The following is a 26,754-nucleotide window of genomic DNA, read 5'->3' as shown; positions in this document are numbered from 1 at the left end:
GTTCCTTGCAAAATCTTTAGTTAAAACAGCCTGTCAAGAAAGTAACTGGTTTCTAAACAAAGACATTTAAAATCTTACTGACCTGTATGCGTTTTAACATGACAATCCAGAGTGGATTTTACAGTGAAACTCTTTCCACATTCTTCACACTTATATGGCTTCTCTCCAGTATGGATACGAACATGTCTAATAATGCCAGAATACATGTGTATGTGAATTTCTACTTTTATGTCAGTTTGTAGAAATATTTATTTTGTATCTTACTAATTTTAGAATTAATTGAATACTTATATTAACATTACTTTAAGCAGAACTAGTAAAGAAAATTATTTAAGCATTTGCCTTTTTTCAAACTGATTTTTACATGTTTTTATATGCAAGTCCTATAGCAAGAAAGAAAGAATTTATTCTAAAACTTCATAATAATAATTTTAATACTGCAAGAAAAGAAATATGAAAAGGCTGGTTTAGTCATACTCAGAATATATAACATTTTGACACGTTTTCAAACCGTTCTTAAAAAGAAAAGTGTATGTAAATATGAGTCAAACTTTAGCTTAGGCATAAAAAAGTTATATGAAGCTGTTACTGCTAAGTTTCTGGTGAACAATTTAGAAAATTGAAAATATGCAAAACTTTTCCATTCCTTACCTGACTAAATCACTGGGTTTTTTAAAGCTTTTGGGACAATAACTACAACAGTTGGCATATTTGGGCTCTGCTTCCAGTTCTGCTTGCTTATCTTTGATCTCGCTAATTCTGTCTTTCTCTGCAGCAGACTGGACAAGAACTTTTTCTGAGACAGTGGCACTTTCTCGGGGCCTAATCTTTGCCAGTTCTGCTGTTTCTTCTTCTGTAAAAGTTATGACACCAGGACGAGATTTTCTGGAAGTTCTTTCAGAGTTTTCATCATCATCTTCAACACATGCAACTATTAAAAAAAAAAATACGTCTGTTTAGTTTAATCTGTCAACTGAAATTACAAAAATAGAAGGGTTTATTATTAAACACATGGCCACTACATTATGTGCTTGGACTTAAATCTCTTTCAGAGGTCTAACTACTCATGTCTGTACTTCTTTTAAATAAAGCTGGATATATAATTCTTATTTTTACAATAATTAAATACAGGTGTAAGTGATTTAGGACAAAAAATGTTCTACTGTAGTGACACACTAAAATAACTACATAACATACAATACCTTGAATACACTGGACAGACTCCTGGAAAACTGATTTCTTTAAACAATTTAGGTAAGAGGGCAATTTCAGTGGCTCTGGACATTAGACACTATCCATGCTGGAAGGCTAACTTATAACATTACTGTTACAGCATTCATGTAATCCACTGAAACATCTGTAGTTGTTATGTAGTAAGGACTGTAAGAGTAAAAATGAAATAATTTACCTCCCCCTCCTGTTTCTGTAGCTGCTGCTACAGCTGAGGAGACTGCCTGATGTTTTTTCATATGTTTTTTGCAGTGAACAGTTGTTCGAAAGCTTTCATCACAGAATGGGCACTTGTAAGGCTTCATGCTCATGTGAGTTGCCATGTGCCTGGTAAGGCTGCCATTAGTTGTGAAGGAGGTATTGCAAATGCTACAGCTGAATGCTTTAACTCCTTAAATAACAGAAACAAAGAAGTAGCATGCCATTTGTTTAAGTTTACTTATACAGGACATTTACAAAACCCAAACTGAGTTAAGCTAATATAGAGCTGGTATACTCTGTTACCTGTATGAGTCTTCTCATGTGACTTAAGAACTCCTGAGGAAACAAAGCCACGGCCACAGAGTTGACATTTATAAGGTTTCTCACCAGTATGTGATCGTACATGTTGTTTCAAATGGCTGGATTTCTTAAAACCCTTGTTGCAATATTCACATCTATTAGAAGAAAATAGTTTTCATTAGTTGCATGTAATTACTAGCCATAAAAGATTCAGGAAATCCCGTGACAGAACCTGAAAGTATAACCAACCTGTACGAACGCCTACTTTGATCTTCATTATCCTCAAGAAAATGAGGCCGTTGGGTATGCAATTCAAGTTCTTCTTGTGATGGCTGATCTTGTATCAAGCGAGTAGTCTAGAAATCAAAGCCTCAAGTAAATTTCAGTAACACAATACTGAAATAAAGTCACTCTAATAGGCAAGAAAAAATTACACTATTTATAGTCAACACAAGTAATCAAATTTATGCTTTCATAAATTTTGACAAGAAATTAAGACTGCAATTTGATACCTCATTCTTTCATAGAGAGAAGGAAAGCAGCAAAACACGCACCTACTGAATCAGAATAAACAGAAAACGCGGTGAACTTAGACCTCCCTGTGAATCTAGACAAAAACGTGTCACGAGTCTTGTAGATTTTCTGGTGTTTGAGGGGTTAAATTTAACACTAAAGCAGCCTTTTTAAACAGTATGAGCCCCGCACGAAGTAGCAAAATGCACAGTGGTGCTGACAGACTTCACTACTTTTTGAACAGGTCTTTTTCTCTAAGCAAAAACCACCACAGAATAATCCTTGAGAACGACAGCATGTTTTAAGATCTGAAGAGAAGAAAACTCCAAAGCTTGTAGGCTGAAATTACTCAAACTCTTCCAGATCCTAAAACCCACCTCAGATCTCTGACTGACATTTCCCTTTGCAAACAAGCACGAAGGGACAATAATTCATGCAGGTCATCATGGTAAACACATTACTACAGATAGTCTTCATGCTAGGTACTGCTACCATCATAAAAAGTTATATTTAAACCGTATTTTTAGCAATTAAGCTCTTTTACAAATTTAACCAGATGAGAACCATGAAAGAACATCATACACTGCAATATGCAAGCTCCATGAATGATCACTACACATTTGTAATGTTATTTGTATCGCTTGATCGTATCTATATCTGTAGAAATTAAAGAATTAGGACAGAATATAGTGCAATAATGTAAAATTATTTTATAACATTAGGTCCTTTCCTTAGTTTTAGACTTAGAATCCAACTTTATAGCATTATATTCATTTTTAAGCCTAGAGCATCAAAACGTACAACTCTTTTTTCAGAAAGATGTAGCCAGGTTACTTATCCTCCTCCCGCCTTTTTATTTTCCAGTTGTTAAACGTAAGCAATCTAGAAAAGAAATCATGACATCTTTCTGAATTCTCAGTTTACCTAATCACCAGTGAAATAGTTCAAAGAAACTCATCACTGAGCACCGAACAATGAATTCTGCCTTCTAGCAGTACTTACTACGTTAATAGTGTCTGTATTTGGAACTGGAAGAAGGGCTGGTGGATGGTAACTCGTTGAAAGAGCCTGAGATTCAAGCGTGCTTGAATCCTGCAGCTGCTGTACAGCTGGAAATTGAGTCTGTTGATTGTAGGTGTCATTCACTGTAAAACCTGCCAAAAATTAAACAGTCACAGACCTGGAAAATACACTGAATTGGACTTTGAATAACGCCACGTTTTTTTGAAGACTACCTTCAAAAGAGATTAAGTAATATTACCTACCATATAGTAACACTCATTTTATACTCTTCACTGTTGAGTGTCAAAATACACAATTGTTTCTGGCATCTACGTAATATGCATAATAGGGTTACTTACCATTAGCTGGAATTCTATTGGAAAATCTCCTCCACAGAAAAACACTGTTTGAAGTTTCTTCGGGGTGCCACAATTCCCTTAGAGCCATTGAAATTTTGAATTTCTTGTATGTAAGCATGCATGTGTCAAACAGGTTGACCCATCTCCCTTTATCCACGTTGGTACCACGCTCCCTTAACTACACTGGAAGCCGATCACAAGGATGCAAAGCTCAGTGGGGAGGATGGCGGGTGAGTGGAGGAGATGACCCAATAGGAGAACTCCAGTTTCTGATAAAGTAACCCCATTTTCTCCTACTTTGGATCTCCTCCACATATTCCCACTCTTTAGATAATAGTAAAGTAGAGCCTCTCAAAGGCAAACTGCAAAGTAAAAAATAAACATATTTTTATTCACATTTCCAGTATGAAGACCTGAAATTTTTATTTGGTTTTGTTCTTCTGAAATATCAGATCTTAATCAACTCCTTTTCTAAATGAATGAATGAAATGATAGTGTCAATGATTCAGAGCCAGGGAAGTATAGCTCAGATTGCAGGGGTTTTTAATGCTATTAGAGATGCCTTTTTATCAGCCCCTCTAAGCCCTAATACTTCTAACATATTAAAAAAAAAAAAAAATCTATGTTATGTGGAAAAAAATGAAACCACAAATATCAGTAATTAAGGTAAGGGCAGCAATTTTACTATTTCTGTGCAGTTTGCCTTTAGTGGACAAAAAGGATGAAGATTATGAAAACAGGGTAGAAACAAACCCACATCAGATGATCACAGCATCAAAGGCCAAAAAGCAATACTTAAAAGAACGTTTTGAATAACAGTATATCAAAAACTGGGATGTGTTAAGTTTAAGCAGAAATTTTCCCAAAAGACACTTTTCACAGCAGAAGAATACTGTTATCAATATAGGAAAAAACCCTGCTTGTATGCTATTGCTTACACCATAGAATGAAAACTAACAAATGTAAACAAATCTTGAAAGCATTATTAGTCAGGCTGTAACTTATCACCAAACCTAATGCTGCAACTTGCATATTATTTTCTCTCCTAGAACTACCAAGATTACAAGGAAAAAAGATTCAACAAGCTGAACCTTGCACCTCAATTAATCCTAGTGAAATGACAAAATAAAAAAGCTGCCTGAAGAACAGCGATGCAAAACTTTATGGTGATAAGAGGGCTGCTAATTTCTATTTTCAAATACATTTTAAAAGCACATTTATGGAAAAATGGTATTCCCACTACACTTGATGAGAACACATAAAACCAAGCCTCAAGAAACTGAAGCAAAAGTGATGCCACTTCCATGCCCTACATTAAAAAAAAAAAAAAAAACGGATGTAATGTACAAAGAAACAACCATTTAAAAACCCCTGAAACTTTTTTTTAATCGGTGATTTTTACTAGCTAAGAAGGAAAAAGGAAGTTACTATACCATGACCTGTTTCACTTCACAGTGTTCTAATAAAAGCAATTACTGACATCCTGAAAAATTCCCCAGGATCAGCAACAAAACGCTCACAAAGAAAATTCCTGAATTTAGAGGTATTTTGGGACAAACTAAAGAAAAAAATACTACTTCTGAACGTAGTTCTGGAATAAATATAAACCAACGCTGTAACAAGAATATACACGATGCATCCCCATTTTGCTCAATACCTACTATGAAGGTCAATGTCCACTCAAAAGATCTGACAATTTTGAGCATGCTAATGGCATTTGCTACCACCATACTATTTCTACAGAACAGTATAAACCCCCCCCCCAAACCAAACACCAAAAGACAGACGTTCAGTCTGAGAGAGAGACAGAAATAAATTTCAGAATCTTTATTTTCTGCTCTTGTTTTCATCATTATACATTGTTTCCCAGAAGCATCTGCTTAATCTGCAAAGGACAGAGCGTATCTTAAGCTCTGTATAATAAGGGGAGTCTCTTACTACAAAGTCCTCTAAACTTGGAATTGGATTTTGTGTTATTTCAGCAGAAGTAATCATTTGCATTGCTTACTTTTTCTTGGCTTTAGGACATCACCCAACCTATTCTCTTCTACATTAACAAAACATACTGACAGAACAGAATACACTGGAAATCAGTTTACTAGTGGAAAGATATGTCTTGCACATGAGAATCAGAAAACAACAGTATGATAGTTCATAGCAAATACAGTACTTCAGACAAAACTTGAAGTCTTTACTGACAGATCATTTGAATTCTAACATTACAAACATATCTACGTGCACATGTGCATCTCTGTGGGGGGTCAGTGACTAGCAATTCAATGTTCTGCAGGTTGGCTTCCTAGGCAACTTTTGGAACCAGCTGAACAGTATTGACTGGAATCAGTGTGTGAATAGTTACTGAAAGAATTGGAATTCCAAGTCTTGAGATTGCAGATCAACTTCTTCGGAAAGCAAAACAGCAGTCTGGTGGCAAGGGTGTATTTGTATGGGCTACAGAATAACAGTATTTGGATTTTTTGTAGTTTTTCAAGATCACTCTCTTATCACAACTAATTGAATTATTAACATTGAACCATGCTTACAGGGAGACTTCAAAGGAAGAAAAGGTGACATAACCTATATGAAAACACATTTGGTGACAGATGATACTCAATAACACAAAGACATTTTCTGATAAGAGATTCATTGGCTGTTCTGACCTCACTAAAAAGTCTTCAAAAATGAAGACGCCTATTCGAACATGTAAACTACAAAGAATATTGAAGTCCTTTTTCTCAGTCTTCAAATGTAACTCAAATGAATAATAGATTATGATACAGCAGCACCCTCATAAGCACCCTTCTCTGCAAGTCTGAACATATCAAGAAGAAAATCTATCTGAACAAACCAGAAATTCTATAAAAGTATTACAAACCTGAAACAATAAACAAAGTTCTGACAGGTCTGTGCAGACCTAGAGGTCAGCCTCATCTGTCTGAAATGCAAAGATTTCCTTTTTTTCTTAAAAAAAAAGGAAAGAGAAGAATCAAAAAACCTACTGAAGATTTTTTCAAACTCCTATGTTCTGTTATTAATAAACACTGAGCCAAAATATTTTAACAAGAATATAGCCTATAAAAATCAAGGATAAAAAAAGACATAGTGTTTTAAGCTTGAATGTTCTGCCTAGCTGATAGGAAAAAGAAATTAGGAGCATGAAGCACAGATGCAGACATAGGGAGAGGGTCGACCAATTTAACGCATGCATCCGCGCAAATGCTTACCTACCTGAAATTCAAAAATTTTGAAGGGCTCCAGGATCTTCAAGGAAACTTCAAAGAGTTGGGAATCTGTGGATGAGATTCCAAGTAGAATAGGAGACATCTTATACAAATGAGACTTAAAAAAACCACACCACAAATGTTCTGATTCTCTGTACCAATTTTATAATGTACCGGTGATCAGCCTAGATTTCTGATGATGAAAGAATTGTTTTGTGAGATCTAGAAGAGTCTCCCCCCTCTCCAAGAAATCACTCAGTATTCAATATTTATTTAACGGAGAAGATACATATACATAGAAACTGAAGTCTAAATAAAATAACAAAACAAGGTTTACATATTGGATTTTCAAATTCAAAGGAGCCATAAAGATCCAAACAAAAACCACTACCACTCTTGAGAGCAACACAGAGTGAAAGGTTGCACTTCTTTTCTGTAGTCTCTTTTCATTCATTTGGAAAACTGTAAAAGGTAACCAATAAAAATAATCCATAGGGTTTTAACAGGACCTGGTTCAGTCTTGTTTAATAAAGGCGGACTTTAATTTTTTTCTCAGTTATATACAAAGCAGCACAACCTAGAGAATTAAAATCGGCAACAAATTATACTATTTCTTCAGTGTCATGCAACTTAGCACAGTCAATTATGTTTTTACAAAAGGCACTATAGAATTAAGCAGGGAATGAAATTAAGAAGAGAGAAGTTTAAGCAGATGGAATACCAATTACTGGCTACCAGTTATTTAAATATGAAGTTATTTGCTGGAGTCAGAAACAAGGAGGAAGAGATCAACTGGTCAGTCAGTGAGGTATGCTTTCCAACCAAAACAAATGAAACCCCCTTGAACATACTCCCCCCCGCCCCGTCACTGCCCCACCCCCCAAACCCAAAACTAGTAGCTTCATATCAAGCAACAACTCAAGAAATCCAGCAGTGAAAAGCAAAGGAACACAGTCATTTCTTCATTCTTTGCAGACTACATAAGCCTTGCACATATTTCTCAGTATTTTGTAGATAAAATTAAAAAAAAAGTTTCCAAATGTTTACAATCTCTTAATTTGTTAACCATGTAGCTTTATAAAATACAAAAGGAAACTGCTGTGGTTAGGTGAAAGTATGATTTTTACATGATTATATTTTGCACTGTCTTTTTCCATAATGAATCCCAACAGCTACTCAGTCAAATCTTAGACAGTGTTTCTGATCATCTCAGGTTATGAGCATGTATATTTAGGAGGAAAGTTGCATAAACTGCTTACTACCACAGCAACTTCAAACACAGTCAAGGAAAGAATATGAAATGCCTGACTATAAATGCCATACTGTAATGACTAAACATCAGCTCATAAAAGCAAAATCTAAGTATATTTAGGTATTCAAAATATTCTACCACATATAGTTTCAAAACAGTAATTTAAGAAAAAGTTTTTGCAATTTCTCTGCATTGCAGCTATTTTGACTGTGGATGCCCACTTTTGAAATGCTTTATGATAAATCTGGCTTTACAGCATAGTTATAAAAATCACTTAGAAACCCTTTATTTATTACTAACCTTGTGATAAGCCCTGTTGATCAAATGGCTGCTGTGTTATACCTTGCTGTTCAAATTGAGTGATGTTCTCCTGTAAAGCATGCTGAGATGTCACAAATCTATCTGAAATGGGGAAAGGAAGAAGAGGGGAAAAAATAGGGGAAAAAAAAAAAAAAGAAAAAAAGAAAAAAGAAAAAAAAAAGAGAAAAAAGAAAACAGAAAAAAGAAAACATAAAAAAAGAATAAATAAAAGAAAAAAGGAAAAAAGAAAAAAGGGAAAAAAGGAAAAAAGAAAAGGGAAAAATATCAAGAAAAGAAGATGTAATTAACTGGATAATTCAGTTGTTCCCAAAAACCTATATTTTATAGTCACCTGCATTTTTACTGCATTCAAAATAAATAAAAAATTATTAGCTGAATAGGTATTTAAATCTTTTCTTATTGTAGGCTTTATTTATGTTCCTCTGTAGTACTTGCTAGCTCATTACACCATGAAAAAGAGCAAATAAGCAAAACCAAAATACTTTGTTCCATTATTACTAATAGATCAAGTACATGCAATATTTTGTATTCTCCCACCTCAAAACACAGGTATTACTTCCTAAGTAGACTATATAGCAGTGCTTTTTATTAATAACAGAGGTGATATGGTATAGTTTTGTGCACATAGTATTATTTTTCTGTATATTTGTTTAGTAGTCTAGTTTGATACAACTAAATGGTGGAAACCTTAATCATTCTTTTTATATTTTTAACAGTAAACCTAAACACCAACAAAGGAAAGAAATTGTACAATATACTTTAAGTAGTTAATTTTTATTCCATGTCTTTTTCTAGTTGCTTACTTGCATTGTCTTGAAACCCAAATCATTGAAATTTGTGAATAAAAGCTACTTGAGAACTTGCAAACTTACCTCATTATAAACCTTATCATATTTCAAATACTCACCCTCATCTTGCTCTAAAGGTTGATCAGCCAATTGTTGTTCTAGTGCTGTTTCTTCTGTGCCTACTACTGGCTGCTGGTCTAACTCTAAAATAGCCTGCTGATCTGTTGCAACAGCTTCTGACTGCTGTAGCTCATCACTTTCAATCTCCACTTGCATCTGTGTAGAAACATGAATGCTCTGCTGATCTACTGTAGAATCATCTATTGAAGCAGACTGCTGATGCTGCTGAAGTTGCTGTGCAAGTTCATATCTGCAAAGAAAGGTATGAAGGTCTTTTTATGGCTTCAGTTAGACAGTTATCCTAACTATTTATGTGAACAAATTTTTATTTTTATTATACACCATAATTTACTATACCTTCAGAGCTACCTAAGTGTTTGCTACCCATAAATAAACATCCTTATTCAATTATTAGCATTTGCTATAGAGCAAAGCTGCCTTTCTAAGTATCTTTAAGGAAGGGCTACTGATATACACTGAGGGATTCATATAAAAATTATAAACATACCTATGAGTCTTCATGTGTTTTTTGCAGTTTAGTGATGTTTTGAATGTTTTTTGACAATACGGACACATATACGGTCGAAGGTCATTATGGATCCCCATATGTCGCCTGAGGCTACCACCAGTAGTGAAGGCCCCGTTGCATACAAGACACTTAAAAGCTTTCAATCCAGTGTGTGTTCTAATATGTGCTTTCAGAACTCCAGCTGACACAAAACCTCTTCCACACTGAGAGCACTTAAATGGCTTTTCACCAGTATGTGACCTTTTTAAGAGAAAGCAGAAGTTAAAAGTAGATTTAACAGTTTGATTTACAAAGTTATTAAAAGATTAGATTTTAAAATGAGCAAAATAAACCAAACTAAGGCAACTGCTGTATGGATGGAAGAGGCCTCAGTTAACAAAATCCAGAAATTAAAGCTTTAATAAATTATAAACAACCTGCATGTCGTCACCGGCAGGGCTAGAAGCAATACTGTCTGACAGTTTTAATTATGTTCTATAGTCCCATCTCCTTTTCTGATCACACTTGGCCTCAATTACAGCATTTGCGTTGAATTCTTCCATGCCAGATAATATACTACTTCTCCAGACTAGCATATTATCATTCAGATGTATTTTCCTCAATTCAGCTAAAACAATGTACACAAATGTTTGGAGAAAAATACACGGTTCTCCTCATATTATATACTACTACTACATTTAATAACAAAACTTTTTGGAAAAGAACTGTGTCCATCCCAAATATCCCCTGAACAAGGCACAGTACCACTAGTCTTTCAGACTGCTATGTGAAAACAATATTCAAGTGGGGAAACTCTCTCACCTATACTATCAACATGTCCCACTCACTCTACCCTTCATTCCAGAGGTGCTAGAGGAGTTTCCATTTAGGACTACATTGAGATACAAAACAGACTGAAGGACAGGTTAGGAAGTAGAGCGTAGTGCAATGAGAATTTTAAGGGTTACGACTGTAGCATCCCTGGAGTGAGAGCTAGGAGGAAGGCAATGTGAATGCTAGGAAATGGAAGATAAAGGAAGCAGGATTTAATAAAACTGGGAAAAGCTAAGGATGACTTATGACTACAGTAGCCTTAGAAGTCTATGACCACCACATCAGATGCCATAATAAAATGTGACAGATACCAAGATTACTGTTTTGCTACCAATATGCATCCACAGAATCAGTGGTAGGGTATCCCCAGCCCTTCCTTGGTGTGCCAATGGGAGAACCTGACACACTATTCAGTCACTGCTCTACTGAAAATACCCTTACTGCGAATTTCCCTCTGTTTCAGAGAGGGATACAAGCTTTCTAAGCAATGATCAGCATCATTCCGTGAAGACAGACTGACCACACAAGTGTCAAGTCTAGTAGTTTGGGTATAGCAATGCCAACTTACGAAGAACAAACATGGAAAAGTTTCTAATTCCTCTACAAAACCCCGAACAAAACCAAGCTAAGCTAAGCTTCACTCAGCACTCTGTTCCAAAGATCAATCAGAAAGAAGCACAGCAGCAAGTGACTGGTACCCTGATCACATCTTTGTATTTTCAGTATCAGAGAAGAAAAACAAAGATGCACTTAATAAGTAACAAGGGAGTACATGTATACCTAACAGCAGAATGAATTCAAGCACAGGCATTTGATGAACAGTTTTCAAACACAAAATGTGTTCTGAGAAGAAAAAAAAAACCCTAATTGTGAGTATTTAGTGCATGCAAAGCAATTGTTTAACTAATAAGGTGTTCGTGTTCTGTGTAACTAAAACACTTTCCTTTTCCATTCAAAGGATCCTGACAAAATTGGGGGGGGCAAGAACTAGGTAAATCAGTCAATTACATTTCTCTAACACAAATGAAAGATGAAAAATACGAATCTAAATAAAATTGTGAACTACATAAATGCTTCAGTAAAATATGCATAAATTTAGCTTATATTTAGGCTCAATAAGGCCATCTTTGGGCAGATAAGGCCCTCTATACTGGCAACTAACATTTTAATAGTAACTAACCATTGACAGTTACACTCTCTTGAAGAAAATAGAGACAAGTGTGAAACACAATTAAAATCAACCACTTCAATGAAGGACAATGAAGGTGGTAATGATGCAGATCAGCAACACTTACTAATTTAAAATGATTTTGATTTAAATCAGTCCAGCTTGATGGTGTCTACAAAAGGCAGTGAGAAATCTAGGTAGGGTATTACAAAAGGAAAAGATGTGATATTGCAAGACTTCCCCCCCCCCCCCCCCCCATTAAGACAGCATATAGAAAACCAAGAATGTTTCAAGCCAGTTTGAGAACCTACCAATACAGAACTTGATTTGTAAGGAGAACATGAGGAACTCACCATGATTTGAATTAGAGACAGTGAGAAAGCTGTACAGAGCTTACATTGCAGAAACAAGCAGATTGCCACCTGCCTGTTTGGAAAATTTCCTTAGATCCTAGTAATGATTTTTGGTGGTTTTTTTCATATTTTCTCCTCCAGTTATTCAGATTTTATAAACTATGGGAGCAATGTTTGATAACTCAACTAAATGTCAAAGCTCACTGCCTGTAAAACTGCAACCCAATCTAACTCTGAAGCTAGCCTTTCTTTTGAAAACAAGGTTGGATTAGTTATTTCCACTGGTTCCCCTTCAACCTAAATTCTTCTGTGACTCCATGACCTTGTGGTTGTAACAAACACCCACTACATGGAACTTCAACTAAACGTAAAGCAAAAAAATGATCCCCAAGAACGTTTACTCAATTACAATGTAAGCCTAAATTCTTTTAGGTTTAGTACACAGAAAACAGCACACAGAACAAAAAGCTAAATTTCCTTCTCAAAAAACAGCAGTTACATGCAAAGCAGATGATCTGGAGTAGGCAATTACAAAATTATGACAAGAATTCACAAGCAATGCTTACTATTTTCTATACATAGCTTAGGAAAAAAGAGTCCAAGAGTTAACAAGCTAAACTGCACACTAAACACAACCACTTCTACTGCTAGGACTGCACATAGGTATGAATTAGTCCAAAGTCTCCTCCAGCTTTACCAGAAAAATCAATTATTACTGGTTCACTACTTAGAAACGGTAAAAAAAAGAAGTCTTTTCAGCGAACACTATATAAATTCATGCTCTTCCATAAATTCGTTATTACATGCATTTCCTTTCTTCTTTGTATTTATTTTACCTGATGTGTTGTTTAAGATGACAAGATTTTTTATAGGCTCGATGGCAATAAAAACATTTGTATGGTCTGTCTGCATCATTCACAAAATTATTGTTAAAATAATTTTGGAAGAACTGGCTATTCCTTGGGATTGGTTGGATAAGACCTGCACAAATAAACACACACAAAAAGGAAAAAATAATTGGTAAAGTTATTCCAAAGTTGCAGCAGTCTGAAGAGCTAGTATTTGAAAAAAATGTGACTTTTAGTATGCAAGAATGTAAAGAAAATGAGCATGTTTTCAGCACTTAAAATTATGCATGCATCTATTTAGCATTATACATATTATATTGCACATGCTATCTATTTTAGTGATAGCTCTTCTTTTATCCATAGGTCCAGCTCACTACATTAAGCCTCACATATGTCCAAAATAAGTGTTAACTTTAGAAAAGTTGACAGTTATGAATTCACTGCTAATCAAATAATATTTTGCTCTTCCAACCTCCACCTTAACCAAATGAGATTTAATCTACATACCCCAGTTATGCATTATAACTTGACAAATATTTAATATGCATTCTGTGAAAAGTACAAAACAGATATGTATCTGCCTTTACCTAAAGGATAAAAAAAGTCCATTAAAAATTATTGTATTTGCACATCATCTACTTTGGCTAATCAGTCCGTCCTGCTAATTCTCTGGGTACCTCCAAAAACATGTTGGAAAAGAAGAACCCAAAACCTCAACCCAACTTATTTAAACAAATGCTCTTTATCCACTGCTCCCTGAAATCAATCAACTGTCATTTTGGAAAATCCGTTAAAAGTTCCTGCTACTAAATGTCCAACTGCTAATACAAGAGTATTCTGTCTTGTAGCAGCCAACAGAAGGGCATCATCCCCAACACCACGACAGAATGGGAACAGTAGCAGACATCTCAAGTAAAAAAAAACAAAAAAAAAAACAAACTCGACATCATTCACACATCTGTGAACTCAAAAGTACTCGTCACAATCCTAATATACAAGGCTGAGGGAGTGATGCAAAGTTTCAACAAATATGCAAAAGACGCCTTTTATGGTCCTAAACATTCACCACAAAAGCCTTTTATGCCGTCTTTTCTTTCCTCAGACTGCTTCATCTAGCATGCTATGTTTCATGTTCAGAAAGGAAAGCCTGAAGGGTTTCTGCTGACTTCCAAATGTAATCAAAAAGAGCAGAAGACAAGGAGACAGAATTCTCTCAATTTTGAGAAGAGATGGCAACAATGAAAAAAGAACAAATTTATCTGTATGTTACACAAATATATATATGACAAAACTTCCTTCACCTTCCCCAACTAACTCAGTTGGTCTAGTAAAAATATTTTCTCTTAAAAACAAAACAAAACAAAAACAAAAAACCACAACCAAAAACCAAACCCAAAAAACCAAACCCAAAACCCCACCAAAACCACAACGCTATTTTCTAAATTTCTTCTGGCATCCTTCTGTGATGATAATTAGTAGCAGTGTTCAGAAGATGATACAAATCTTCCAAATCAGAAGAGAAGGAATTTCATATGACAAATATTGACTCTCAGTTATTTTTGATCATATAAAAGCAGAATAATTCACTTAATGAATGATAGCTGACTAACTTGTGAGCATATCCTAGGTTAAAATGGTTCTGCTCTGCAGAAGCACTGCAGAAATTCCTAACAACATATATAACAGAACAGAAATAACAGAAATTCCTAATAAAACACTTCCAAACCATTTACTCAACCTGTTCCACTTGGATAAATTAAACATTTCTCCAAAATGTTAGAATAGTTAAAGGTGGCTCTACACTGGATAGAGCAAGTCAGCAAAATAGTTCTGAGTTCTATAAAAAGTTATTTTTCCTCACATCAGTTCCATCTTTGGAACCACAGTACATGCTAGAAAAATTACAATAATTTTTTACAATTCCTAGTCAATAAGTACAATCAATTAATGGAATAAAATGAAACAAGTGTTGTAACAGGTAGAGAACAATCTGAAGACTTTCTAAATAGATGTTTAGAGTAATTGAGACTTTTTTAAAAAGCAAAATATGTATCAACATGATTTTTTTTCATCAAAGGTGCCACTCAAAAATTAACACTAGTACAGAGCAACAATACTGGTTTCTTGACACCTCTACAAGAAATAAGATTTTTTTTCTGAGAACAGTGGAAATATTGTTAGGGGGTTGATAAAAACATGACACCTTCCAGACAAATGGTGGAACTTCTTATTTTTACATTAAACACTCCAATATCAGCAGAATTCAGGTGTTATCAGTACCTATAGGAAACATCTTTCATAGTATTTCTTTTTTGTTAATTTTTTTTTCCAAAAAACAGAATTTCACTGCACAGATCTTAATTGAAGTGCTTTTTTCTTTAAAATCAAGAAATAGAACTGTATCTGTTTCCAGGGTTCACTCAATAAAGAAATACTGTTTGATCTGAACATCTGAAGCTGTCAGCTAAGTTTTGTTGCTACTCTGAAAATCTAAATTTCTTATACCTGATACCAAAATAACCACTACTCTTGCATACGGTAATTCTTGGAAGCAGTGAAAGCAAAAGGATTTTTAAAGAGTGATAAAGATTTTAGGCTAAAGATATTACCAATATAATATTCTACTATATAAAGATGACTACACAACAGACAAGGCAGAGGTTAGCAGACTGGTGAGTCAAACAACAATGAAGAGTAAATGCCTTGCCCACTACATTGACCTCTACTGGAAAACAACAAATATTGTCTTGAATGAGCTGTACGACAACTTACCTTCTTCCAAAAAGTGGTTTTACGTAATGTTGTAACAATTATTCTACAACAGAATTAAAATAACTGTATGAATTCTCTATAGCATATTCCGGAATTATTCTGCCCTTTTTTGAAATATTACCACTAATGATTACCACTAATTCAGTTGAGGTCACAATTATACTAAATACACTAAAATCATGTAACGCACCACCTCATTAATATATGTAATTTGAATAAACATGATCATCTCAAGAAGAATCTAGGTCATGAACTGTCTGTCATCTTTTCTATACCAACAGTCTAGCAATAGTTAAATTAAACTCCTCTCCTAATGTAATGTAAAAATACACAAGCTTTTTTTCTGGTAAGGATTATACAATTTCTCTTTAAATAAAAAAGACTCTTATTATTTCTAGGGCAAGCAAACTATAAAATATGGCACTTTTCTGAAGCCTGATTATTTCTGATGACTTATGTCAAAGTGCATCTTTCTAAGTAAGCTCTGAATGCATTTGCTTGATTAAACTGTGACCTCTACTTTCCAGTGAAATCCAAATTTCAAGAGAGCATGGATTTACTCGCTCTTTACCTAAATCAGTTATGAGTATGGGCTCTTGCAAAGGAATGTCTGGTACTGGAACACTCGTCTTTCCTACTCGAACTTTTGCAGGTTTACGTTGATGTCGCAGCTTTCTTAGTTCAGTATGTTTAAAATGTGAAGCAATATGAGTTTTCCGGTGGCCCGATGTTCTAAACTTTTTGTCACAGTGAGGACAAGCAAAAGGCCTAACACCTGCAAAAGATTAGAAAAATATTAGTTTCTGATTTTATTTCTACTGCCCCAGAAACGTAGCTTTGGAATACAGATTCTCTTTTCTGTATTTTCTTTTTTGTTTTCTACCAGGGTGTTTATTGTCAAATAGGTTTTCAAAACAGATCCATAAAATCCGATCAAAAGTAAGTTATGAAATGGCTGAACTACTAACTGATTGTAACACATCACTTCAAGCAAGCTTGTTATCAGGAAACTAGATGATGCAAAAGTGACATCAATTTTCAAAGGGTTCCAGAAACTATCCTAAGAATTGCAGAGAGCAGGTCAAATGTCCTTCCAAAGGAAACTGTTAAAAAACTGTGAGAAAAAAGAATCAGCAAACACAGACAGATGATACATAATCGGAACAGAAGAGCAGTGATGTGACAAAGCTTAAAGAAATTCTAGAGCGGTCTTCTGAAAAGGTCAACACTGATAGCAGTCAAAAAAGCATGACAACAGGAATTACTAAAGAAAGACTTTTGCAAAGCAAAATCTGGTAGAAATCTCCTTGGGAAGGATACCGGAGAACTTCGTAAGTTACAGAGACAGGCAAAGCTGACAAACTTTCAGCTTTTGTTCAAGGGGCAATCTTGGACTTAGAAGGCTAGGAAACATGACTCGGTATTATGAAGAAAGCTCTATAAAATCACAGGTGGAAAAAATGCACAAGAAATAAGAATGAACCATTCTTCACAATACAGTAACTAAAACATCATATGAAGATACTGAGCAGAATATTTAAAGCAACAGAAAGTATTTTATTCAACATGTAGCTCAACATTTGAATTCATTATGTTAGGTTGTTCTAGTAAGTTCACATGGGTTCAAAATCGATTAGCTAAGTTCTTTGGAACAAAAAAAAAAAAAAAATCTACCAAGTGCTGCTTAGTGCAGGGGTACAGCCTGCTTCATAAAGCCCTCAACCCCAAGGTTAGTGGAAGCTAGTTGTACACTGCTAAGAAGCATTACTGTAAGCTTCCCCTTTTCCACACATTGCCATTAGAGACAGCATACGGGGCTGGATGAACCTCTAACCTGACCCAGTAAAGCCTAACCTGCTAGACAGAGGAAGAAGCAAACATCTCTGACAGGAAAAACAAGTGTGCTGAACGATGGCTAACTACACACTGGAGGTTCCATAAACACTGGACTACTTATTTTTCAAGCCAACTAGTGGTTTTGCCACTTTGAATGAGTTTGACTTCTTAAATAAGGTAAGGTTGACTTTAAAGTAACAGAAAAAATACTGGTTTACAAATTTACAAAAAAACAAAGTGAAAAATTTTCTGCAGATGAATCCAACGTGGATTAAAGGCGCCTGACTATAAAACATATTGAACACCAAATGCACATAGCCGATGAATGATACTTTTGCAGAATGTAAATACATAAACAGGAGTGAAAGGAAAGAGCAGCACATTTACAAGCTTATCTTGCGGAAAGCTTCTTTACCTGCAAGAACAAAGAAAGAAAAGTGGAAAACAACCAGGTAGTCCACCAAGCGTGGAAAATTCATTTTTCTCCATGCAGAGGATAGAAGTTCAGCCACAGAAAAACAGGTATTGAAGACATTATGTATGATATAAACAAGGACCATATGAACAGAGGAGTTTTAGGGTATGCAGTGTAAGATACTGAAAACAAGTTGGTGAAAACACCAAGCAACACCTATTGTTGAAGATAAAATGGAAAGTAACCGAATAGTCTTGAGTGATACAGGGAAATTATCAAAAAGTGTGTGGAAGGGGAGGGAAGAAAAGATGCACAGTAAATATGAAAGATGACTGGGGATAAGTAAAATCAGAACTCAAATTCTAAGAGTATGACTCTCTAGAAAGCACAGTTAAATACACTCACAATAGCAATATTAAAAGGGAGCAACAGCTGACTCATCATCAGAAAACTAAATGTCCACGGCTTTTCTAAGAGCCCAAAGTTTCAAAGCCATGAAACACTAGAAAGTTATGACAAAAATTTAAGTTCATCATATAAGACACTAAAACCAGTTCATTCTCTGATAGGTATCAATGACATGATAGACATCTCTATGATTTAAGAGCTTTACATTGTCTTTTTTCATTCAAGTTCTCAACCACATCATAGAAAACAGAAAAGCAATTTTGAGGCCTTACCTGTATGTAGACGAATGTGAACTTTTAAACTCCCTGAGGTGGAAAAGCATTTCATACAAAATTGGCACTTGAAAGCTTTAATGCCAGTATGTGTTTTTATGTGTGCTGTGAGAGTGCTCTTAACAGCAAAGGCGCGGAAACACTGGGGACACTTGAACGGCTTCTCATGGGTATGAATGCGAATGTGGCGCACTAGATCACTTGGTTTTTTAAATTCTTTAGAGCAATATGGACAAACATGCCACCTTATTCCATTTTCTTCACGTATAGAACCTGAAATAAGGAACAACATCAAAATGAATGTGTTGGAAACACTTTAACAGTTCTTCACAAATTCTACTACACTGACACAATTACACAAAGCAGTCAAAACACAAAAACATTTTGCCAAATAGATGCCATTACAATACACTTAGTAGACAATTAACTTCTCTATCAAATACATTCTACTTCACAAAAATAGTGATGGGCTGGCGTCACAAAACCAAAACCTAAGAGAATCCTGTTGAAACTCAAACATTTTTACGTTACTGAAAAGAAACAAGGTTAAAAAAAAAGAAAAAAAAAAATCTAAGAAATGTGTGACTTCACAGAATAGAAAGAAAGAATGCAGTTTGTATGCCACTTAGAAATATAGAATGTAGGTGTAATGCAATACAATATACCAGTGTTGTGATTTAACCCCAGACAGCAACTAAGCACCACACAGTCACTTGCTCTTCTTGCAAAAATTTTGTAAAAAGTCCTTCTGAAAGATACACAATTTAAGGCTACTTTTTCAGAAAAGGTGTTTTATGATCCAAGAACCCTAAACTCTGTCCTAAAGCAACAGCATACCTTTTCTCAACAGAAAATGACAACAGAAGCTTCTAAATCCTATCAGATTTTTTAATTCATACATGTTGTTCAATGTCAGATATTCACTGGTTTAAATTAGTCGACATAGTGTTTTTTTCTGTAAACCATGTCAATACACTGAGGCTATGTTATTTTATCAAGAAATAAAGGCAGTTGTGTTGGACTGTACAGCAGTGACCTTTCATTTTTATTTGCAGTTAGAGTTAGAGAGTTGTTACTGTTACACACCAGGAACAAAACAGTTGTTATTACCAGGGGAAAGTTAATGTTGATTTTTAGCACTGTTATGCTGGACAAGATGAGTTTTCAACTTTGGATCAATTTCTCATTCCCTTGCAAACAAAAAAGCAACATCAATGTATCTATGAAGATACTACAGACAGAACTCAGTGACTGCTTATTATAAAGCTGTCTCCACCAGGCCAGCCATTAAAAATATGATGGCTATACTTCAAACAAACCACTTCTAGCAACCTTAAAGCCTGAGCAACCTTAACACTAAAGTTGCATTTAAGCACACAGAGACAAAATCCATACACACAATACAGTATGGAGGTGGAATATTAACATGTATTTATGGTGACAAAATCAAATCAGTACTGTGATTCCAAACACAGGTGACATGAAGTATTATCCACAATGTCAACCTTCGTCCTTCCCTACATGGCCTAGATCAGTGAAGATCTGCATGAGGCAGCAGCACTGCACTTCTGTCTCTGCGAGGCCTTGCTTCCAAAGAATCACAGAATCACAGAATCGTTAAGGTTGGAAATGACCCTTAAGATCATCAAGTCCAACCGTTAACCTAGCACTGCCAAGTCCATCACTATACCATGTCCTCGAGCACCACATCTATCCGTCCTTTAAATACCTCCAGGGATGGAGACTCAACCACTTCCCTGGGCAGCCTGTTCCAGTGCCTGACCACCCTTTCGGTGAAGAAGTTTTTCCTAATATCTAACCTAAACTTCCCCTGGGGCAGCTTGAGGCCGTTTCCTCAAGTGCTTGCAAGAACTCTCTGCTCTGGGACACACCATGAAAACCCAACCCTTCTCAGAGAAGGATGATGGGAAAAAGAGGGAAAGAGATCCATATTCTTTCTTTTTTGTCCTCTTCCAAAAACTCTACTGATCTAAATGCAGAAGATTTAATAGTGCAACTTCACTTAATGCCATTTCAACATGTTTTTCTATCAGTATAATGGAAGTTATAAATGCTATTGATCATAACTTATACACATACTGTGTTTTAGATAAGAGTACATGAAGTTCATAACTGATCCACAATATGTTTTGGGAAATCCCTTTATAAAGCCATTGACACACCCACAAATACTATAGTCCTTATAGCACAAAAAGTAGCAAGTAGTGGCAACATTACCAGGTAAAAACGGTGATTTTTTCTTAATAACCTTTTTTTCTTTTTTATCCAGTTTGTCTGTACTCTCTTGCTCCTTATCTTGTTCTGCATTATTAGAGTCAGCCTGATGATTTGAGAGAGTTTGGACATCTGGGTTCTGATCCTGGGCCCCAGGAGTCTTGGCCTGGTTGCAGTCAGTAGAATGTGCAGGCACAGGAATTGAAGACAACCCGCTGTTCTCTAAAGCTTGCTAAAAGAGAACAAAAACCTTGTAGATTAAGAAACAAACATTCCACAGTTGCCCCAACTTTTCTTAAAATATACAATACAAATATAATTAAAGGAATTAAATGTCTCATCCTCCCAGAGTTTCAGCTGGATTTCAAATTTGCAAAAGCATTCTTATACAACACTGACTTCTGATTGTCTGTGAGATTTTAAGTTGGATTTCCTGCACTAATACATCTCAACAACTGCCTTTCAGAAAAGTGCCAATCATTTCTACAGAATCAAGCTTTCGCCACGAATATATAGCTCTCTCTTATGCCTACTACACAAGAGAATAGTTCCCCGTAAAAGGTCAGATTGAAGCCCATCAGCTTGTGGAGAAGCCATAGATGATATAAAGAATAAGGACGAATGCTAAACCAAAGAAAGGCTTGGAAAAGCTCCAAAGCCTCTCTTAACAGACCACTGATAACCGTCAGACCAAGGCAAGAGCTATGCGCTCATTTTTACGTACACCTGGAAGGGACTGGAGTGTAGGCATCTTTATAGATACTATTGTGTCTGAAAAGGCTCTGGATCAAAGACCTCAAACACAGATTTAAGTAGGAGCGTGCAGATATTTGATCACTTGGAAGAAAACTGTTTTATTTTTATTTTGTACAACAATATGGCTAGTGACGCTCATACAATAACTTAAAGAACCAACCTCAAAGACCAATTTTTTATTTTTGTTCAATAGCTATCACAACAACAGTTATATTTTGTGTTATAATTTGGTGCAACTAACCATCACATTCCCGACATTAGAGAACCCAGCACAGGTAACATGGTGAACCTACACATAGCTGCATGTAACATTCGCGTCTTCCTAAAAGAAATTTAAATGGTACTTAAAAGACTAAAGGTGAAAAAATAGCTTAACGGTTAGCAAGCTACCACTAATACTGAAAAATAATATTCTCTCCCCTGCTCCATTATGTGGTGGAGGCTGCAGAACAAGCATAGACAGTTGAATTACTGCCCTGCATCTCTTCTGTTACATGGCATCTCCTACTACCAGTATCAAGGACAGAACAATGGGTTAGACAAAACATTGGTCTGACCCAGGAAGGAATTTTCTTTGCTCCAATAGGAAATATTCAAATAGCCCTTATTAATTAGAACAGGATAAAGGCCCCATATACATTCTCATTTTTTTAACCAGATAAAAATTTTTTTCCCTCTTAAATGTCATCACATTTTAAGCACGGCATAACTTAAGGATGTGCCACAAGCTGCTTCTAGGCAACAGAAAAAAAAAAAAGGCCAAGGGATCAATAATATGTCCATGTATGGGTTTGTACACTTAAAGCTTTATCCTAGGTCATGTAATCAATATTTATAAAACTTTGCTTTTGTAAAATTATACAAAAAGATGTCTTGGTGCATTCCATACTCATTCAGTAGATCTTTACAATTCTTTCTTGACTGATAAATCATTTAGAAATGCAGAAGGAATGCTATGATTGAAAATACAGAGAATAAATTTCACTAAAATAAAAACAAGAAAGAAACCACTGGAACATAAAGCTGTTCTCACACACAGCTCTTTACCTGCAAAATATCTCTATTGATTCCCACTGCAATGTTGAGTTGTTGACCAGGTTGTTGAGGCTGGTTATTTTCTACAGGACCTGGTTCTGATAACTCAAGGAGCTGCTGGATGACATCAGTTACAGCCTGCTGACCCTGATGAGCAGTAGCTGAAGACACCTGGTTGTCTGTCTGTTGAAGAAGTGGAGATCGAAAATGCGTGGCCTGAAATAGACAGCAGTACATTTGTAACAGAAGATTAAAAGTATATATGAACGGATCTGTTTGGATCCCTTATCTGAAATATCTGTTAACTGTCCACTACAAGGATGTCCACTTGTATAAGACATAAGGATTATACAGGGCTGTCACTAAAGGTCTGCTCACTCCACTAAAGAATTGCTTCTATATATCCCTTTTCTGGAGTTCTTCCCAAGCTGCGTGACTGTAAGCTTACAGCTATAATTAAGTTTATCGTAAGTATGGAACCTTCAACCAGTTTACAAAATACAGGGATCAATTACTGAATTCCACATGTAGAGGCCACATGAAAAGTAATTCCAAAATAAATAAATGGCACTGACATGGTTGCCTTTTTACCACATTTAACTAAAGCAAGTTCTTTGGAAAAATAACCTTGTATTAGTCAAGATTTTTTTGTATTAAATTATTTGTGTCGTTACATCAAAACCTTTCAGAACAATCAAACTACTAAATTTTTTCCCTTCAACTTTCAATCTTCTAAAACTCTTAGCTTTAGAAGACCCTCTTAATACTCTAAAAATTTAAATATCCATGGAGCTGTGTCAAAATACTAAAAAAACCCTTTAAGTCTAAAAATCAAATTTCTTAATCTTTGATTTGATAATTGTATCTTAGGCTATCTTAGTAACAAATATGAAGGAAAAAAGTGATAAAAAGCCATGATATTTCTTTTTAAAATCAGAAATATAGACTCCTTCTGTTCTTCCTCATTTATAAACTTCTGTTCCTTACAACAAATAGACTCCATAAACATACCATTACTGAAACAACTGCTTTCAATCATTTATTTTACTGCAGAAAAGAGAAATATATATTTATATAATGGCTAGCCCCATAATTCTGTTTCTTAGAACACACTGGATATTTGCTTCTAATATTCACTTCTGTTCTCTAAAAATAATCACTTCCAGGCGTGCACGCACACACACACACACATATATAAAACACTATCTTCTTTCAGATCATTTTTAACACAGGATAATCTTCGGCTTCATGTGTGTAATATTTCTTCTAATCTGAAAACTCCCCTGAGATTTTCTTTATACTGACATATTACACTGGACAGTTAAAATGACACTGTCACTGTATTTGGAGATGGTTACAAAGAAATGTATTAAGAAAAATTAGCTTGACTCAAATTATATCCTGCAAATTCCATGAAGTATTCTTAATGCCTTCTCATGAGACAATATAAAAGAAATGCTTATCTCATTTCTCTTGCATGCATGCGAGAATAGCACTTGCTGTTTTGCTGATTTAACCATTAGTTCATCTTTTTTCACCTCACCAGTGGGACAGATGGAACGACTCCATCTCTTCAGATTCCAATTTAGCAAAAGTGCTATAAACACTTCAATATGTATTTTACAAAATAAAACACACTATATTCTATTTTCATTGCAATAAACAGGAACTGAAGCAAAGTGTTTTGCTAAAGAGTGTAACAGCTCTTTACAGAGACCATTAGTTTTCTTGAAACAGAATTCAGGGAAGCTCTTTAGTAGAGCGGCAAGCCTACACTAAAAAGTCTATAAAATTCTCCCTGGCTTTAGCAAGAGAAAAAAAAATTGTTAATGAAGGAACTGCTCAACATCATCTTTGACATGAAAATTACAGTATTACATGTATTTAGCCAGTGTGTTCACGTATTATACAGCAGTTTATACACAGTCTCATGGAGGTTATCTTTTTTGAAAAAATAATACATACATATGCACGTGTATGAAGTTTGTTACCATTACTATTGAGATACCCTGTTCATTGTAAAAAGCTTCAGAGGTCTCTTTGTAGGTCTCACTTCAATAACCGATTTTAAAAGTAGCATAGAGAATGAAGATTTTTATTACTACTTCATAATTCCACATTTGTTCAATTAGAATAGTGGACCTTGTGATCACCCTTAGTCTGCCTGATCTGCTGTGTAACACAGATTGCGTGACTGCTCCGAGTGAATTACTCCTTCAAGTAAAGTAACTGTACAGAAATTATAGCAGTTCTTTAAATCAAGTAATTTATTGTGGTAACTTTTTCTGTTGCTATCCAACTTGAACAAGTTGCTCCAACAGTAAATTACCCACACTAAAACTCAATCCTTCATTTCAAAGTGCGAATTTGTCCAGCTTCAACCCTCAAAACTTTTTTTCTCTTCTCTATTAAAGAGATTACAGATTTTTTGCCTTTTCTTCAAAACAGCAGAGCAAGTCATCCTTAAATATTTTATCTGACGGGCAAAATAGATAATACATCTTGAATCTCCTCAATACTAAAACACATCACATCATACTTTAAGTATTCTGATTGCTCTGCTTCCTCCTGTATCTCTGAATACAGTTCATGAATACTGAACACTATAAACAGACAACTGACAAAAGCAAAAATTCCCAGAATGATATACAGAAGACACACAAGCTTTTCATTTCTATGAAAAGTTTCTTCTCTAAATAAAAAGACAAAACCTAATCTTTCCAGGCAAGCAAAACCTAACTCTTAGCTGATACATCAATTATTACCTCTTCCACCCTTATTTATAACGGGAATTTAAAATCCTTGAAAACTCCTATCCTGTGAATATGGCCTACTTTTCCTGTTCTTCTATATGGGATTTTATTCTTGGCCATATCAGAACATATTTTGCTTGGTCCATCCAGCTCCAGATCACTCTTCATCAGTGATATGTCCTCTTCATAAATTACCTCAATCTTTGTATCATCCTGATCTGTGATTATTTTACATTTTCTTCCAGGTCACTGATAAAATATTAAGTAGTGTAGGGTCAAGAATTAATCTCCAAGGGACTACATCGGAAACACAGTAACGGTGGTGATTCCCTGCGCACCTCTTTTACAAGTTCTCTCAGAAAGTTTTAAAAATCACTCATGGTGCCTCACGTTAATTTTAGTACGTCATTCTCTTTGCAAATACAAAATGTATCCCTGCTTTCTTATAACCTCCATTACAAGAAGGAAAAGGAAGAATCATTAAGGATGCAACTAGCTCTACTTACTAAAAAGCTAACATTAAATAAAAGAAAAGTACCTATACATTTTCTTAAAACTGTTTGTGATACGTGGTACAGTCCAATGGAGGAATCTGAGCCTATATCCTAGTTCAACAAATGAACAGCAACTGCACGTAAACAAGCAGGCTGTGCATCTGAAGGCACGGAAACAAGCAGATAGTACATCAAAGGAGGAATATCTGAAAACACGTAACAAAATTGCTGCTGATTCACCTTAGCATTGAGGTCTATCTGCATTAGTTTTGAGGAGATACCATGCATTCCTTTGCTGCAAGATTCCCATACATGTTGCAGTATGTAGTTACTACTGTAAAAGCAGAAGGTACCTTAGCAAGGGGAGGGAGAAATCAGGTTTCTGCTCTAAATGCTAGATTACAAAGTCAGGCTTCTCGTTGCTTGGTTTCCTAGATCCACTACACATAAGCTGAAGTTGACTCTGTAAAGGTTCACACTTAAACTGCTTGGTGGCTCAGCAGTTAATAAGTCATCCTCTGGAGATGAAACAGGTTTGAAGACACTATGACTAAGGATGGAACCGGACCAGTTCTCCCACTCGGTAGCGAAGAGCACCAGGCAGTTCTGGGAGGAGGGGGCAATGGGATCCATTGCTCCCAGCTGGCACCTCTCACTGGGGAAAAACCTGGCACTCTGCATCAAGTACAGAGAACCACACACTGTGGCACAACTGACGATTATCTTTTCAGACCTGTGCTTTCACATCACACTGCCCCAC

The 26,754-nt window shown here is 35.5% G+C and overlaps 1 protein-coding gene across 9 annotated transcripts in view; it reads right to left on the bottom strand.

Moving 5' to 3' along the window:
* The window catches only part of ZNF236 (zinc finger protein 236), a gene marked incomplete at its 5' end in the record, with an annotated part of 83,832 nt that overhangs the window by 25,864 nt on the left and 31,214 nt on the right, over positions 1-26,754 (bottom strand). For 8 of the 9 annotated variants that reach the window (XR_014228209.1, XM_082312308.1, XM_082312307.1 and 5 more), the window contains 14 exons: positions 83-186; positions 652-931; positions 1,409-1,621; positions 1,735-1,886; positions 1,981-2,087; positions 3,247-3,398; positions 8,379-8,480; positions 9,307-9,557; positions 9,816-10,076; positions 13,007-13,151; positions 16,362-16,565; positions 18,722-18,994; positions 20,960-21,188; positions 22,760-22,963. Coding sequence is in view for 8 of the 9 variants with exons in the window: in XM_082312308.1 (XP_082168434.1) it covers positions 83-186; positions 652-931; positions 1,409-1,621; positions 1,735-1,886; positions 1,981-2,087; positions 3,247-3,398; positions 8,379-8,480; positions 9,307-9,557; positions 9,816-10,076; positions 13,007-13,151; positions 16,362-16,565; positions 18,722-18,994; positions 20,960-21,188; positions 22,760-22,963 (2,677 nt within the window). The remainder of the gene's footprint in view (positions 1-82; positions 187-651; positions 932-1,408; positions 1,622-1,734; positions 1,887-1,980; positions 2,088-3,246; positions 3,399-8,378; positions 8,481-9,306; positions 9,558-9,815; positions 10,077-13,006; positions 13,152-16,361; positions 16,566-18,721; positions 18,995-20,959; positions 21,189-22,759; positions 22,964-26,754) is intronic. The other variant, XM_082312304.1, reaches the window with a different exon arrangement.

Source organism: Platalea leucorodia, assembly GCF_965183815.1.
Source record: "Platalea leucorodia genome assembly, chromosome: 1".
Taxonomy (NCBI): domain Eukaryota; kingdom Metazoa; phylum Chordata; class Aves; order Pelecaniformes; family Threskiornithidae; genus Platalea; species Platalea leucorodia.
The sequence above is the reverse complement of the archived record's forward strand: the minus strand, read 5'-3'. Positions and strand labels throughout refer to the sequence as shown.